The sequence below is a fragment of the Stegastes partitus genome, unplaced genomic scaffold (genome assembly GCF_000690725.1).
Source record: "Stegastes partitus isolate 25-593 unplaced genomic scaffold, Stegastes_partitus-1.0.2 Scaffold78, whole genome shotgun sequence".
In the NCBI taxonomy this organism is placed as follows: Eukaryota; Metazoa; Chordata; class Actinopteri; family Pomacentridae; genus Stegastes; species Stegastes partitus.
In genome coordinates this window covers 37,933-54,277 of record NW_007577809.1, presented here as the reverse complement: position 1 = coordinate 54,277, position 16,345 = coordinate 37,933, and the positions used below count along the sequence as shown (strand labels likewise).

General features: G+C 40.7%; 2 protein-coding genes across 2 annotated transcripts in view; one reads left to right on the top strand and one right to left on the bottom strand.

Moving 5' to 3' along the window:
• LOC103353590 (neurobeachin-like) overlaps window positions 1-16,345 on the top strand; it is a gene marked incomplete at its 3' end in the record, with an annotated part of 183,100 nt that overhangs the window by 129,620 nt on the left and 37,135 nt on the right. The gene's annotated exons all lie outside the window — the stretch shown is intronic.
• mab21l1 (mab-21-like 1) lies at window positions 300-2,656 on the bottom strand. The gene has a single exon (XM_008276622.1). The coding sequence runs from the start codon at window positions 2,322-2,324 to the stop codon at window positions 1,245-1,247; it is 1,080 nt and encodes a 359-aa protein (XP_008274844.1). The 5' UTR covers window positions 2,325-2,656; the 3' UTR covers window positions 300-1,244.

Below are 16,345 nucleotides of genomic sequence, written 5' to 3'. Positions count from 1 at the left end.
ACATGCTTATCCGCCTAACGTTAAACCAAACGACGCCCGGTTCTTGTACAGGAGGGAGTGGATTTAAAAATAAAAAAATAAAAAATCCAATCTCGTCTGCATTGGAGCAGATTTGCGTAAAATGTTGCGTATGAAAAATATAATTATTGAATTCTCGTTTTGAAGGTGTCAAATATAAAAACACCTCCAGCAGCCTGAGACCCCCAAATTAAACATTCCATTAAAAATATTACTGCATTGGATTGGGCCTACTTTACTGCTAGATACACATTTAATAAAACCATAGTGGGACACAAATATAAAACAGCTCGTTTTATTAGCTCTTTAAATTAGATCAAAGACAGAAATAAAAAAAAAAAATCAGATCACAGATGTTATAATCCAGTGTATTTCAAGTGCATTTTTTTTCCAATTAAACTGTAATATATTTATTTATATAATATATATGTTATCATTTTCTTTTTTTTTCATGTAGGCCTAAGCATGGTAGAGGAAAAACAAAAACAAAAACAACAACTCAAAAATGTTCGAGTACCTTAAATAATAATTCAAGTAAATTGATGGAATGTTTTAACAAACGTGGTACGCCTACCATCAAAATGTAAACTTTCAAAAATTAGAAAATGTCCATTGAAACAGGTGAATCAGACTACCACTGATGCAAGTATAAATTAATAACGTTCCTACCAGATAAAGAAAAAAAGTTCAGAAGTAGAGTTTTTTTAACAGGTGGATCCTATTTACGTGTCACAGAACAACATTCACAATTTCAGACCACTTGAATCACAATCTATGAATGTATTTACAGTATAAAATGTACAGATGCAGGTTTTTTTTTATTTCTCCAAACTTTGTCACGGGGGCTTTATTTTAAAGCATTTTTAAGGAAATAGAGGATTTAGGCAACCGTGTGGCACGGAGAGAAAAAAAAAAGAAGCCACTGCTGAGGTGGCCTCCTGGATTAATCGTGGCCAATATTTAAACTTGCTCCTAAATATTGACACCGTCAAAAGGTGCACGGGGAGAATGGCGAAATAAACTGTCATAAAAATAAAAAAAATAATCTTGAAACAGGCTAGGCCAAAACATATTCAACAACAGAGGACAGTCACATTTCACAAGACTTTGCAAATTGGTTGGCAATATGTTTTTTCTTTCTGTCCGTTTATGAGCTCGTTAGGCCTCTTTAACACACTTTTTAAAGACGAGGTGAACTAACGTTTTGTTTTAGTTTTTTTTTTACCTCAGAGTTTCTCCAGGCTTTTGGGGTTGGTCAGTATTTCTCTCGCCAGTCGCCAAGTCTGTTTGGCTGCGTTCTCTAGAGCAGAGTGAGGTTTTCCTTGAAACAGGTCTAAATTGGGCAGGAAATAATGCGGGCACCTTCTGCACTGCAAACACGAAATAAGCTGCAATAGTATCCCGTTCAGACGGTCGCCGAGGCAGTTCTCGTCCCAGTCCGACTCCCTGGGATGCTTCTCGCACTCGTACGAAACCAAAGTTTTCATGTGGTAGTTGTTCAGAGGTTGTCCGGGCAGTTCGAGGTGACGGTCGCGCAACGCTTTGAGCACTGACAAGCATTTCTTCCTGCATCCACCCAGGAGCAGCCGGTTCTCGGCCTCGGCGAACTGCAAGACCCAGGCGTCGCTCTCTGCTGAGCTCTGCTTGCCGTTCAGGGAGTAGCACTCTTTGGATAAAAGATTGAAACCTTCCGCTTTGACTTCGGCCACTCTGTTAGGTCCCGGCCAGGGGATGTGAGGCAGAGGCCAGTGCGCAGCGCTTCGTGGCCAGATGCCAGTGCACTTGAAAGCCGGCGTGATTTGCACCACATATCTGTCTCTAATACGCAGCTTCACTTCGCTGGTGTCAGCGACCATTTTGACAACATCTCTGTAGCTGCATTTATCTACTGCCTGCGCCACCAGTGTCTGAAATCTCGATCGGATCTTGCGCGCCGAGAGGTAACCGGAGGCTGTGATGAATTCGACCCAGAGAGACATGCTTCTCTTGCGGCCGTCGCTGAGTTTGAGGACGGCGCAGCCCGGGAGAGAGCCGTCATCCACAAAGTTGAATACTCCCATCTGATTCAGATAGAGCACAACCTCGAACTCGGTGGGGGAAATGACCTCCAGCCCCTCGAAACGATTATCCATCTCGCTGAGAGAGCTGATGAACCGGGGCTCCTGCACCTCGACCTCCTTTAGGACATCCGAAACCACCTTGCACACCTCTCGGATGGTCTTGGAGATGGCTGCCTTTCGAGACTGACATTTCTCGTTGTAGTATTTGTTGAGGTGATACACCAACTTTGCCTGGGCGGCTATCATATTAGGGCAGAGATCCGGGTTGTACACCGGAGTCTCGCAATAAGCCGAGGGATCCAACGCGGCTGTTTGTACGGGAGCCAATTTTAGAGAAGAAAGAAAGCTATTTAAAAAGAAAAAAAAAGTCTATAAAAAAAAAGGAGCTATTCAGAGCTGTGCTCGGAGCACATGCGTAATAATCAGATCACAACATTCACAGTTGTTGTGCCGTAAACTGCATTGAAGTGCTCGTAGCAAGTCCCCGAAATGGTCAGGATGTCGCGATTAAAAGTCCATTTCAACCTTGTTCAGTAGCCGGGAAGGAAAAAAAAATACCTGTTTCGTTGTCCTCTGATCACTGTGCCAGTTAGGAGTCCGCGTAATTGCGCAGAGTGGAGTGTGCCCTCCTGACGCAGACGCCCGGTGTTGCTGTGTTTTACAACAGGGAGACACACACACACTCTCTTTATTATAAGGGAGGAGTTGAAACCAAGATGTCCAATCGCTGTCCAATGCGTCACCGCAGTTTATCGAAAACAAATTCATTCCCGGGTGTTATATACATGTAAAAAGTACAGGTACTGGTAGTATATCGAGGAGCGGAAGTACACCTACGCATTTGGAGAGAAGAGAGAATAAAAAAAGCAGCATTTTCACTGCGTTACGTTGCTTTTTTTTCATGGACTTTATCGTTTGCTTTTTTCTTTTTTTTTAGTCCGCTTTATTGAATCATATATGAAACAGTAGGTGGGTTCAGAATTGTTTAGCGATTGTTTAGTCGGATTATAAAACATTTACCATATTTTTAAACCTTTTTTTTATCTGCAGTGCACCAGATCAGATTTTTCCTACATAAGGCACATAAGATAAATTGAAACTGAAATAGAGTAAGTAGCCGCAGCTTTTGTTTGGAAACATAAATGTATATCTTGCATTTTTTGTACGGTTTGTTTTTAAGAAATAAATTAATGACAACCGTTTATTTATTTTTTTTCAAGTTTATTAATGAATCTTCTCACAGTTAAATGTATTAAACAGTCTCGTGAGTTGACGGTGATTACAAACTTATGGCGCTTTTAAAAAAATATTTATCAGTGTGGTTGTATCTGACACAATCATTAACGTGGCTGTGAGAAATAAGAGTTGGTAGCTTTAGTTTCTGAGTCGATGCTGCGCCTCAGCGTGCGCGTTGATGGGGCGGATTGGTTGTGCCATTTGTTTGTATTGTGTTCAAACAGCAACAGTTCTGCTCCTCAGTGTTTTTGAATTATTTAACAAACATTGTAAGAACCCCCAAAATATATACTTTTAACAGTTGTAATGTTAACATATTTCTTTCTCACATTTAAAAAAAAAAATGAAATATTTTGTTATTTTGCTAAACTATATTGAAATGTTTTGAGAATGTGCAGAAGAGTGAATATGTCGGTGTGTGTGTTATTCTAGTGTGAAAGTGCTTGTCTTATTGATTTTTAAAAAAAATGTTTTTGTTTGTTAGTAATTAAAATTAATGATTAAAATAAAGGAAATAGTACACATCTGTTTTTGGTGCTAATAAATTTGTTTAATAGATTCATGATAATTATAATATCATAATGATACCAAAACATACAGTTTCAGTGTTTTGAAAAAAAAAAACAACTAACAATAAAACAATAATAATCCTAATGATTAGGACTGACATGGTTGACCCCTTTACAGAAAGTGCCATGATTCACAATAAAGGAATCTTGCATGTGCACTAAACCTTCTCTGGCTCCCATCATTGCACTGGCACTCCATCTCGCCAGGTACAGTGCATGCTTTGAAGAGGACTTCAAAAAAAAAAAAAGTGATGCTGCACAGATCAGATAAGGAACACAAAGGCATTTACGCTCATCTCTGCTCTAGACAGAACGGCATATGACCAGACATTATGAGGGCAAACCGCTGCTCGTCAGCTCCAGCCCTCGCTCACACGGATGCGGCTGAGCAGGAGGTGGTGTGTGTGCGGAGAGGACCTTGATAGATAGGTGACTCCCATTATCATCACAGCCTGTCATGAACACACTGCCAGTAGCTGCTTGGCAAGTCTCGGCGATAATTTCACACTGTTACCAGGCAGAAAGTACAGATATGGAGTCACGTCTTTTTTTTTTTTCTTTTCTTTTCCCATTATTATAATTGTGGGTTGTGGTAGAGGTTTCTGTAAAGTTTTAGTTCCAGATAAATAATACATTTCTATTCCTATATTCGAGCTCTTATCACATTAAGATGTGTTAAAAATTCACGAGCAAAAAAATGTTATTCTTATTGACATATTTCTGGAGGATATGGATGACATTATGGAAGGTTTTCATGTGGTGAGAGGTAGCTAAAAGCCTCTTCCCCTCTCAGGCTTTGATAGTCTTTTCTCTCACTCTCTCCCACTGTCTGCGGCCCAGCAGGTACTTGCCTTTTATTGAAACCAGACTGGCCTCGCTTTCCAGGGTATCTTGCTCCAAGTCAGATACCTCCGAATCCAGTTGCGCCTCTTGAGTTTGTGCTCCAGCCCTTGGCCATCCCTATGCGTGATAGAAGGGGGGGATTTTCATTGAGATTATCACCTCTTAATCTAAAGCATGTGGCTGCAGATCTCACAGTAACTCAACCTGCTCTGCGGTCCCATGACTCCAGCAGTTGTCAGGTCTGGCCAAAGACAATCCAGTGTTCTTACCCATATCTTTACCATTACAACATTACAATCTTTGTTGCTTCATTCACCATCCCGCCAGGCGATTGGAGGCCCTCCAGTGTGATATATGGGGTTGTGATTCCAGCAAAGGCCTATTTCTGACCCAGCAAAATGCATGCACGATTGTGTAAATCAATACAATGACTTCTACTTCCCCTAATTTTGCACGAGCATGTGACCCTGTTTTGAAGGCCTCTTTGTTTCCAGAGCATGCCTCTACACTTATTCATTTTTTCTCCACCATTTTTCTTTTCTTTTCTTCTTGCAAGACTGATCGTCCTGTTAACACGGACAGGCATAAGTTCAATGGTACTTGTCTGATGGCATAATTGCCCTTTGATGGTACCACTCGTGCTTTGAGGGACTTGAATTATATTCTAGCCAACGTCACAAAGTGCATCACGCTTTTTAAAAAATTTTATCTTCAAAGCTTTTTATTGCGTCTGAAAACTCAGAAATGATCAATATATATATATTTAATTAAGATATATGTGTGTTAACCTACAAGTGAGTACAATTGTATTAAAACTTGATTATTTTTATTGTATGTCCAAAACAGTGAGTAGCATTATGCATTAAAAAATAATATCGTCTATGGAGATGAATATTGATTCCAGTGACCAACACAATCAGGTTTGAACTAAATTATATCAACAATATGGTTTTACAGCAACACCTCCACGCGTTGTCTTTATATTTTTATTTCCTGTACTGCCTCGCGACTCAAATACTCAGTGATGTTAAGCGAGTACAGCATTTAGCAGATTTTTAAGCAGGATCGGGACCTTTGTGGGCAGCAGTCCTCTAACTGGCAATATGATTATGGATGATGTTTAATTATTTTAATAATCCTGTTACACAAGAATAAGTCAAGTCCACCATATGCTTTTTCATTACATTTTCGGGGGTTATTTAGTTTTGAGAAAGAGACTTCTCAAGCTATATCCCATACAAAGGGAATTTACCAGCTAGCTCCCAAGTTAATGTGCAGATTAGTCAAAGTGGACTTAATAGGATGACATGTGTCTGTATAAATCAGATTAAAAGCAATGACACTTCAGAGATGTGACATCAGTGGTTCTCAAAAAATCTGAGAAATAATATACTCATGGGATAGCCACTCACTTTGACACATTTTCTGTAATTTTGTTTGTCACAAAATGAAATTGTCATTGGGATTTTTAATAATGGAACATTATTATTCCAAGCAATATGGTGTCTCTGTAGGAGGCCAGTTAATTTTTGGGCCTGGAGCCTCACTGTGGACCCCCTTTGGATTGTGTCCATTCATTTGTTTTCTTCTCCGCTGTGTATTAGCAACCTCATTTAGATAAGTCAGGAAGCTGGACCACATGACCAGAGGCACTCAGAGACCCTTAGTCACCTCAGCAGGCTCTGTTCACTATGAACCATCGCCATCGCGCACAAATCTCCAAATTTATTGGCTTGATGGAAATTTTTGAGAGAAGAGGGGTAAAGAAAAGTGTAAATTATGAACCTTAATTGATTGTCTCAGCTTCATTTGGCCCTTCACCCCTCCCCTCTGCAATATGGTACGCTTGTCAGCCTTGGTGATAAATTACATGCATGTATTTGCATGAATTTAGCCTGAATACAATTCAGTTTTGTTTGCCAAAGTAACAATCCAGAAAATGTCTGGTTTGTATCACCAAAAAGAAAACACAGGCTTATGTAGTATTTAGTGCGCCTTTTCCTGCACAGGTTATGGAGCTGACAGGATGCAGTAAAGGCGCTGCTGTGGTGCTTTGTACTCGTTTTACTAGCACAGGTTAGCATTGCGTTTTGTTGTTAAACATGAGGTATGTTGAGGTTTGGAAACAGATTGTCACAGATTTTTATCCAGCAAGATTTTTTCATGCTGAATAGTAAAAGTTGGACTGGCTTAGATTAGTCTCAAAGAATTAATCAGTTACCTTATTACCATTCAGCATGCAGTTATTTCATTCTTTCTATTATTATTATTATTGTTGTTATTATTATTATTGATTCCCACGTTGTGTGTCATGAAAGGCCCCCGTTCAGCAAAAGCGGTGTGATTAATCTTAATGTCTGCAAGACGTCTACATCTAAAGGTGGGCGCTGTAATCATCTGCCCACTGACCCCATGATGCTCATATGCAGTCCTCTCTTCAGACCTTGTGTCTGATTATGAAATTTCAAGTCTCAGATAGACTGAACAAATCTCTGCCCCACATGTCATGGGGTGTAAGAGTAGGAGTATATGGAAGCACAAAACAAAGGAAACGGAAGAATTGGGGGCATATTCTAGGTTTGGGGCTGTTGGTAATCAATGCTATTGGGGGGGCTGTGATGAAATTAGGAGATGTTGCCTAAATAAGGGATGAAGGGTTCATAATTGCCAGTCTTGGAGATCTGAGGTGCCGGGTGCCAACTGTCAGAGCAGGGCTAATGATGACAAATGTCTCTCTATGCAGATTGCTGCAGCAGCACGAGTGTGCAGCTGAGAAAGAACAAGAAAAGAAAAATGCAGAGGGCCTAACAAGAGAAAGCTTGTGTGCACATATTTAATGACCTACATGGAAATAAGCCTCCCTAGCTGATGGGCTGCCTTTGAAAGTACTAAAGCTTGATGCTGTTTAAAGCTACCCCTGCAGTACCTATGACTGATATTAATAGTCATTAGTCCCTGTTACTATGAAGAATCATTGCTATCTTCTCCTTCAACTGATATAGTGAAGAACACACACACAAAACAACTGTGAATTGCTGAAATTTGCTTGCGAGCTTGTCAAGATGATTTAACAAAAAAAAAAAATTGTCATGTTTGAAAATTTTGCTCTATATTTAGCCAAACAGCCTATCAGTTCTAGAAGCGAGGACATGAAAGCAAAAGGATCAGCGTTGTCCTTGTAGTTTTCCTCATTAGCTTTTCTATAGCTGATGCTTTGGCCATTATTGTGCAATATGGCAAAGTGTAGTAAAAAGTGAAACGGCTTGTTATTCTGTGGCTCATGTACAACGGTCTGTTCCTGGTTAACATAGCTAAACTGTTGTTGGTTAACATGGCTTTAAGTTTTTTTTTTTTTTTCTTAAAAGTGTGCTTGATTTTAACCACCTTTGTAGCAGAGAGCCATAAATCTGATTTCACTTACTGTGACGTAAGGCTCATGCTAATAAAAGAGCAAACCCAGAGTGCTGCATGGCCAGATTTCCCCAATTTGTTGCATGAATGGCTTTTGAAAGGGGTCCCTCTTTGTACAAAGGGAGTCTCGTCTTTGTTTGGTTTCGCCCCATCTGTGTCATCTGGTGGTCTGTGCAAGAGGGTGGTGTCTTGGGGTGCTCCCCAGCGGCGTTGCCAGTTGTTTTATGGACTCGTTGGAGTGGTGCAGGGAGTTCATAAGTTGGCTGGCCCATTGTGCTGAGCCCAGCTGACACGTGTGAATTGACTCCAGCATATTGACAGATCATTTCCATTAATGAATCGGAGGAGTCTGCCTTGTTTCACTCTGTGATTTATGCCCTTGCTTCATCATCCTCTGAGCTGAGGGTTAACTAACAACCCTCAGAATGACTCAACCACTAATTGCTGGATGAAGGGAGTTTGCTTTGTTGAATAGCTTTACGCATGACTGGATATTCTTTAAGTGATGGTTAGATATTTTATATTTCATCTCCAATCAAAAGAATTTATATGGCCCAAAATCACAAGTTTGTCTTAGGGGATATTACAGTGTGTGGTATCTTCTGTTGTTGTGCTCTTAACTAGAATCCCCTTAAAGTTTTATATCTAATATAGTAGTGCCTCAGTTAAAGTATGAACTACTGTTATCTATAAGTAATTTTTGCACCTTAAAACTTGCCCACAAGGAATAATGATGTGTTGTCCAGTCAGTTGCTAACAAGCACCCAAAAAACAACAATTTTTACATTTATCAAACAGCAGCAATTTTCTGCTGGGGGTGGGTGGGCTTTTTCTTGATTTGATATTGAGCTGCTTTTGTTTATTTGGTGTCACATGAGCTTGCCCCTGATCCTGCATGGCGACCATCCAGCTTGTTCAAAGCAACAGCCACATACTGCTGATAGCGCTGGCCTCAGCCTGGCCTGTCACCCCCACCACTGCTGCCACATGGAAGGCACATTTGCTCGCCACCATTTTATGCTGCTGTCACCCTCCCTTCAAGAGCGAGGGGAAAGAGGGGAGGTGAAAAGGAGAGGAGGGAAAGAAGGAGGCTCACCCTGAGCGGATGCTAGACAAAGATGGCAGCAGAGACATTTTGTCTACTTTCATTAGTTCTGGTGGTGGTGAGCTGTGCTGAATATTAGCCTGTTACTGGCAAAGCCACACATTGTGGAGCACAGACGGAGAGCATGTCACAATCAAATCTACCCCACCTCATTTCCATCTTCCTCACCGCAAAAGTGGGACATATGGGGCAGGATGCCAATTGCTTATTTTACATGGTAATTAACTGCTCTCAAACCATGTTACGTGGTAGGTGTGACCAAGTTTATCCCACAAATTTACATACATATTCCCAATAAGGTAAGATATTTCTGGATCTTCACTGACTACAAAGGATAATGTCCTATGTGTCATTAAGAAATCTACTATATTAACTTTACTGGCCTTCACTCATGTGGAGTAGTTGTGTTGTGACAGTGTCACATTGAGCTAAACTCAGAAACATCCTAAATCAGAGCTGTCATTTTCTTGAGTATCTACTATCTGGTATCTGTCAGCTTAAATTGGGACCCTACCTAAACCCATCCACACATGGATCTGTGTGTTGTTGTGAAGCGGGGGGGCTGTGTGCTGATTCATTTGAGTGAAGGACAGTTGAGTATCTTAGATGTTTGCACAGGCCTGTGATGAACTTGATTGTTTTCTGTTGTTTGTGATCAGCCTGACATTTTCAACCACACCAAAACTCCCTTTTTTTTGGAGTTCTGCCAAAGCACAGATGCTTCATCTGGTTTGCTGTTCTCCACCCTGCATCTAATTCTTTTGTTTACCTAAGTAACAACATTCACACAGTGAGTCCCAGATTGGTGCCCCGGTGTGTGTGGAGATGTATCTGGATGTTGCTTTGTCCTGCTGGGCTTTCATCTGTTAGACTCATTATAGTTGTCATCTCACTGGGCTCTATTAGAGAAGCTCGGGAGATGTGGTCCCCATGAAAGAGTCATGATGGACGAAGAAGTGCTGATGTGCAGGTTCCTGCCTTCAGGCTTTCACCTGCTCAGGAACAGCCCCAAGGCAGAGAGAAAAAAAACAGGCCTCTCAGTCCAGCCAATGAAAGATTGAAGAGCTAAACTCAAGACTTTGTTAGTGTTGCTTACTGTGAACTGAGCCTGGAATTGATGGAGGAAAAAAAAAAAGCAAAACTTAACTAATTATTTCGTGAATTTCCTGAATATTTTTTTTAAATGCTTAAATAAAGGTGGATGAAAGTGGATGAAGTTGTGCCGTTCTACCTTGTTAAATTTCAAACAATTTTATTAGAGTGTCAGCTCTGTGGTCTTGGCAGGGCTTGGGAGGTGTCTGAGCAGGGAGTGCAGCGGCAGGGTGAGAGCATGTCGGCTGTTGACACCATCTAACGAAGGGGGGATTAGGAGTTTACAGAGGCAGTAATATGATAGGTCAAAAAGAGGAGGCACTCCTCCACAGCACTTGGCTCTGTAATGAATGATTGACTGGAAAAGGAGAAGCTGCCACTCGCTGGCTGAGTGCTCATCTTGACGCCTGCCGCACCGCTCCACAGCTCCCCTTGATCACGTTTCGCTGCTCCCTTCTCATCTAAGGCACCAGTCTGCAGGGAAAAGCTGCTTTTCCTTCTTATTTTTCTCTCTAATTTACACATTTAAGACATTTTTGTTTGCTTATTTGCAATTCCTTTTTTTGTCAGTGAGCCTCTCTCTATCAGTCCTACTCCCAGCCCTGAAACCAGCCCCCCACCACACACACACACACACACACACACACACACACACACACGCGTGCACACACACTCCTTCACGTACAACCTTCCCTTTCTCTTCTGTTTGCCTTCAGGCAATGAACTAATTTCAGGTTCCATAATTGCGGTGTGTTGTACACCTGTCTGCTATTAATTCTCCCCTGTCCCTCATTCTTTTTCTTAATGAGATATTATTGTAATTATTGTCATTATGCTGTTTTTCATAATGAACTTGATTGATGCTGTTGTTATGGAACTATTTATTCTCTGTAATTAGTGTAAATATGTTGGAAATTTCTCCATGCACTGGTAGTCTGGGACTGTGGTTATAAGTGAATTCAGCGCCTCATTCACTCATCTGCTGACCTCAGAGTTCCCGCTTGGAGTGCAGTTTGTCTTGGATATGAAGAAGAGAGCTGAGCAGCCTGGTCACCGCTGAATAGTGCCCTGCTTGTAGCCACTTTAAGACCATTACAACAGTGAAAGGCTTTACAATGGGCAGCGCTGGGTTTTGTTTCAGCCTGTCACTTGCACCCTGTGAAAATCAAATAGTGCTTTGCCTTAAAAGAAAAGGTGAAAAAGGTTTTGCCTATACTCCCATTTTTGGAAAATCTGGTTGTGTTTTGAAAAGAAAAAAGAAAGTTTTCAGTGACATGAGTCTGAATGTTATTGTTGAAGAGGCAAACTACTGGAAGGAATGTTAAAGAAAATCTCAGCTGAATGAACAATGCTGTTTTTTTTTTCTTAGTGGCTCTCAATCCAATTAGGAGTTTAATAAGGGTCATACATAGGGACTTCACGCTACAGGTTGGTTTCTTTAAGGGTGCTTTTGGGGAGTGGGATGGGGCTGAGGTTCCTGAAGGTGCTGACTGAAGGCTGGCCTCTTTAATGTGTGCTGAGGGGTCTTGTGCCCTGGTGAGTCATTGAAACCATTTGGGGTGCACAGATGATCGTCTCTGTAATTCTGAAGCCCAGTTTGCAGGATAATCTGACACTGTGGTTACACTGGTTTCTCAGGTGGTACCAATTACCTGATCCCTCACATGTGCTTTCGCCTCTCCCTGGTTTTGTCTCATTTGCCTTGAAATTTTCTAAAGAATTATAGTCTTTGTAATATAACATTATATCTATAGGATGGTGATTTTTTTCCACTAATTAAATTCTTTTTTGATTTAAAATTGTGCTCGTTTACTAGGTTTACTTTCTTATCTGGAGAGCTGTAGCTCTTCTTGAAAACTGGAATGTGAGTATAGATGCAGAAAGCCTATATGGGTCCTTAAAGGGGTCTTAGTTGATCTTTAATCTCTCCCTATGAGAGGGAAAGTAGGTAGGAGGGCCCTAGAAGTGGACTTGTCCAGCCTTTGTGGGTTTGTTCACATGCTGGTGCGCTTTGAGTGTCTGACAGCCGTTTAACTCCACACGACCTGGTTCTCAAGCGCCATCGTTTGGGTGCTCTTGAATCCTGTTAGGAGCCATAATTACAATTCATGCACTCCCTGCGCTTCTTTGAAGAGGCATTGAGTGAGCAAAGAGGGGTGCACAGAGCCTCAGAGAACCCCGGCAATAGTGGCCCTTCACCGGTGTGAAAACACCCTGGGACTTTGAGTAAACGGCCTGCACCGCCGCGCTAAGCTACAACAGGATTTATATAATATGCAGATACATAAATTAATTAACAAATGGATTAGACAATGAAAAATACTGTGAAGTATGTGTACAGATAATGATTTTCTTCTATTTACAAATTGTCAGGAATGGTCCCCTGTAATCACTTGTATATGTATATTTTGCAGGGCACATTTCATAAAATTGCCATTCTTTCTAGTATGCAAACAACTTGTGAATTGTGGTACGAGTGAAGTGAAGCACATTCAATGACTTTCAAAGGAAAAGAGAAGAAAGGGTGAGCATAATGCCTAATAGGTGCTTTAGTAATTTCTGAGTTTTCATAGCTTAATCCGTTCTGAAAAGCTCAGGAGAAGAAAGGCTGCAAATGGCCCTCAGTATTAATTTGATGTGACTTCTGTACAATAAGGGCTGTGGATCCCAGAAGCCCATTTTCAAGCTTACCTTCTTTCATCATCCTCAGCCTTTGGAACTTTTGCCTAAATGTTTCATGAAACTAAGGCTGTAAGCCTCTTTGGTATTCTGTCTTTATAACGCCTGGTTTAAGACTATTATTACACCGTGTTCAAGGCAGAGGAACACATACAAACATTGAAGCTGCCTCTCTATTGTGCAAAATTCAAATTGATTTGGTACAATTGGGAGAGCACTTGTGTTAAAACACACACATTCTATGGCTCATTTCCCCTCTTTCATTTTGAATTTTTACAAATGCAAATTAGGGTAAGATTCCCTCATTCTTTTTACAAATAAGTATTCTTTCTGGTTTTCTTAGTATTATTTGCTCATTTTAAAAGCAAATCCAATAATATGTCTTTTATTACATATATTAATCATAGATTTCAACACAGCATTTCTTTAGAAAAACATTCATGTAACCAAACCTCTTGTGAAAACAGTGTCACATTATTCAGATTTCATCCTGATGTTTTGCTTAGATAAAAATAAAATTAAGACTATTTTTTTACTCTTGTTGTCAGCATGTGGAGACCCTTCTCAACCTAACCCCCGCCTGCCTGTGTAAAAAACTGTTTAGTGAACTCTGATACTTCTGTGAGATTTATGCAAAGTTCTTTTTTTTTGGTGTAGAAAGATAAATCAGTTGAAAGATGGGGTTTGTTATCAAAGAATCTTGTGATGATGTGTCTCGGGATAGTATTGATGATCTCCCACAGCTGTGTTATGGATGTTTTGTAACGCATTCTCTCCCATTATAAAGATAATTTTGGTTATTTGGATACATGTTCATAGTTTTGCAGTTTCAGTAAACAAAACAATTTTTTTATTTTTTTTTCCTTGTGCACCTTTTGTTTACACTGAATTGAGGGAAACTAGCAGGGGACACACTGGGTGGGTCAGTGACCCTGGAGAAAACAGCTTGCATTAATATGGTCTAATCCAGTGTAATTAGTCAAATTACAGCACGCCAAGCAGCTTGTCAGGGGCTGTCGGCTTTGGCAGGCACACAAGATGGCCTGGAGTCCCACTGGACAACAGAGAGTCCTCAGAAGCTCTGCAAAGCCACCCTGCTGCACTTACTTATACTACTTTCAGTCCATTTTTCATTTTCTCCTCCATTTTTTTCTTCTTGACAAAAATGGGAAGGCTTCTTTCAGTCATGCTACAATGTTTTCACCTTTTCTTGTGTTGTCTCGCGTACCCCCAGGCTTCTAGCTTGGCTTCCTGCCTGCCTGCTAAGGTGGATCAAAATGATAGGAGGATTCATAGCACAGGCTACAGAAAGTCAGAGTAATTATATCAGTCCTGCACTCCTCCTACGTGATTTTCTGAGAGTCGGATGCACGCTAACTATCGCTGCTTAAGAACCATAGACACAGTTAAGACACTTCCACTCGTGTCGTAGGATTAGCATTGGTTAAAAGATTTAAACTATATAATTACATGAGGATAAAGTACAAATTATCTAGTGCACTCAACAGCCAGATTATCATCCCCTGCAAGCCCCCGTTCAGCCCCAAGGGGTGAGCCTGGATGACAAAAGGCCCTCATTAGCATAAATTTACAAGCCCTCTCGTTCAGAGAAGCCGATAAGAACCTGTTCCACCTTTGCTTTGGCCCTGAATGGCTTGTTGTGCTTTTGGCAATGACAGATAAGTCAGGGTAATTCCACTTTATGCCTGAAAAAATGATGCTCCAGATTCTGGCTGCATCCCGAAGGTGTCACCCACGATAATCCTCAAACAGCGTCCGGCAGAAAGGGGGCTGTGTGTTTTCCAGATGATATACTACGAATGACAGAAAGAATTATATGAAGGAGGACGAATCTGTAACATATTATTAAGCAATTCCCTGTGAATAACAGGGATAAAAGGATAATGGATGAGGGTGTCATTATTACCTTGGTGCCAGGGAAGCGCCAAAGCAAAGGTAGAGAGACAAGATTAATTGAGGACGAGTGAGGCGCTCATTGCTCATCAGGCCCTCTCGTCTAACCACTTGCTCTTTCTGTCCCTCTTCTCCTCTGTCTCTCCGCCTCTCCATCCTTGTCTCATTCTTTCTCTTCTACTCTGTCTTGCTCTGAGCCCCTATTCCTCCCACACACGACCAAAAAAAAAAAAAAGAAAAAGAAAAGTGGGATTTAAAGCGATCAGCTTGGCAGTCTCAGCAGCAGCCAGAGGAAGCTGGTACCCAGGCGAGGAAGATTTCAGTCATCTTAAGGCTGACAAGTCCCTGAAAACGTCCCATTAGGAAAAGCTTGCTGAAAAGACCCAATACCAAATGACTGCATCCCTTCTCTCAAGCTCCTTAGTGAAAGCATCCTCAAGCTGTTTATCTGGATGATGTGCTGAATAAGTATGTTGATGTATGTTTGTAAAAGTGGCTGTGGGTGGGTCACAGCTTGACCATGTTCATATGCCATATGTATGTTTTTTTTGTGTCCCTTTGTTTGTTTGTTTTGCTTACAAGATGTGATTATATTTATAGGGAGAAGAAAAAAATAATGTCAGTTTTATAGAAAAAGGTATGAAATCTTAGGTAACTTTATTACCAGTAGTAACTTCTAAAGGAGTTTGAATGCTAATTATATTGGCAGCTTTAAAAAATGTCTAATGTCTGTTTTTCTAAAAGAGCCCAATTGAGGCTAAAAAAATCTGTTCCCAAACTTGTTCCCTTCCAAATATATACCAAATATTCACATTCTGTGCACAAATGGTTTCCAGAAATCCCCTCAAAATGCACCACAGTGAAATGACTCACCTAAAGCTCCAATATAACCTCCATGTTTAAGTATCCGTTTTATTTTTAACATTATTTTATACACCAACTGCATGTATTGTGCACTACTTTATAGCCGTGAATGTGAACATTTGTCATGTAATCAGCCCAAGCATCCAAACATGTGCAAACTCTAATAACTATGTGCTTTAATAAAAAGTATAACAAAACATAGAACATGCTTTTTTCAGTTACACTTACTTCATGAATAACATTATTGAATATTTCTACCTCTACTGCACTGATGTACCATACAGAAAGCACACTCTGGATATCAGTGAAATCATCAAGGAAATACACTGATTTTGGATTGCTTCTTCTAACCACTCGGAGGCCTTCTTCCTTTGGCTCGATGCCACACGTTCTATCACTGCTGTAAGGAGCACAAGTCTAAGTTACAGTTTTGATTTTTATTTATTTTTTTATTGCATTTCTCGGGGCTTTATATTTCCACATAGACAGAGCCTTGACTCTTTAAGAAGAGATTGCATACTACGCAAACGGCTCCTCCCACCTGTCCTACCATG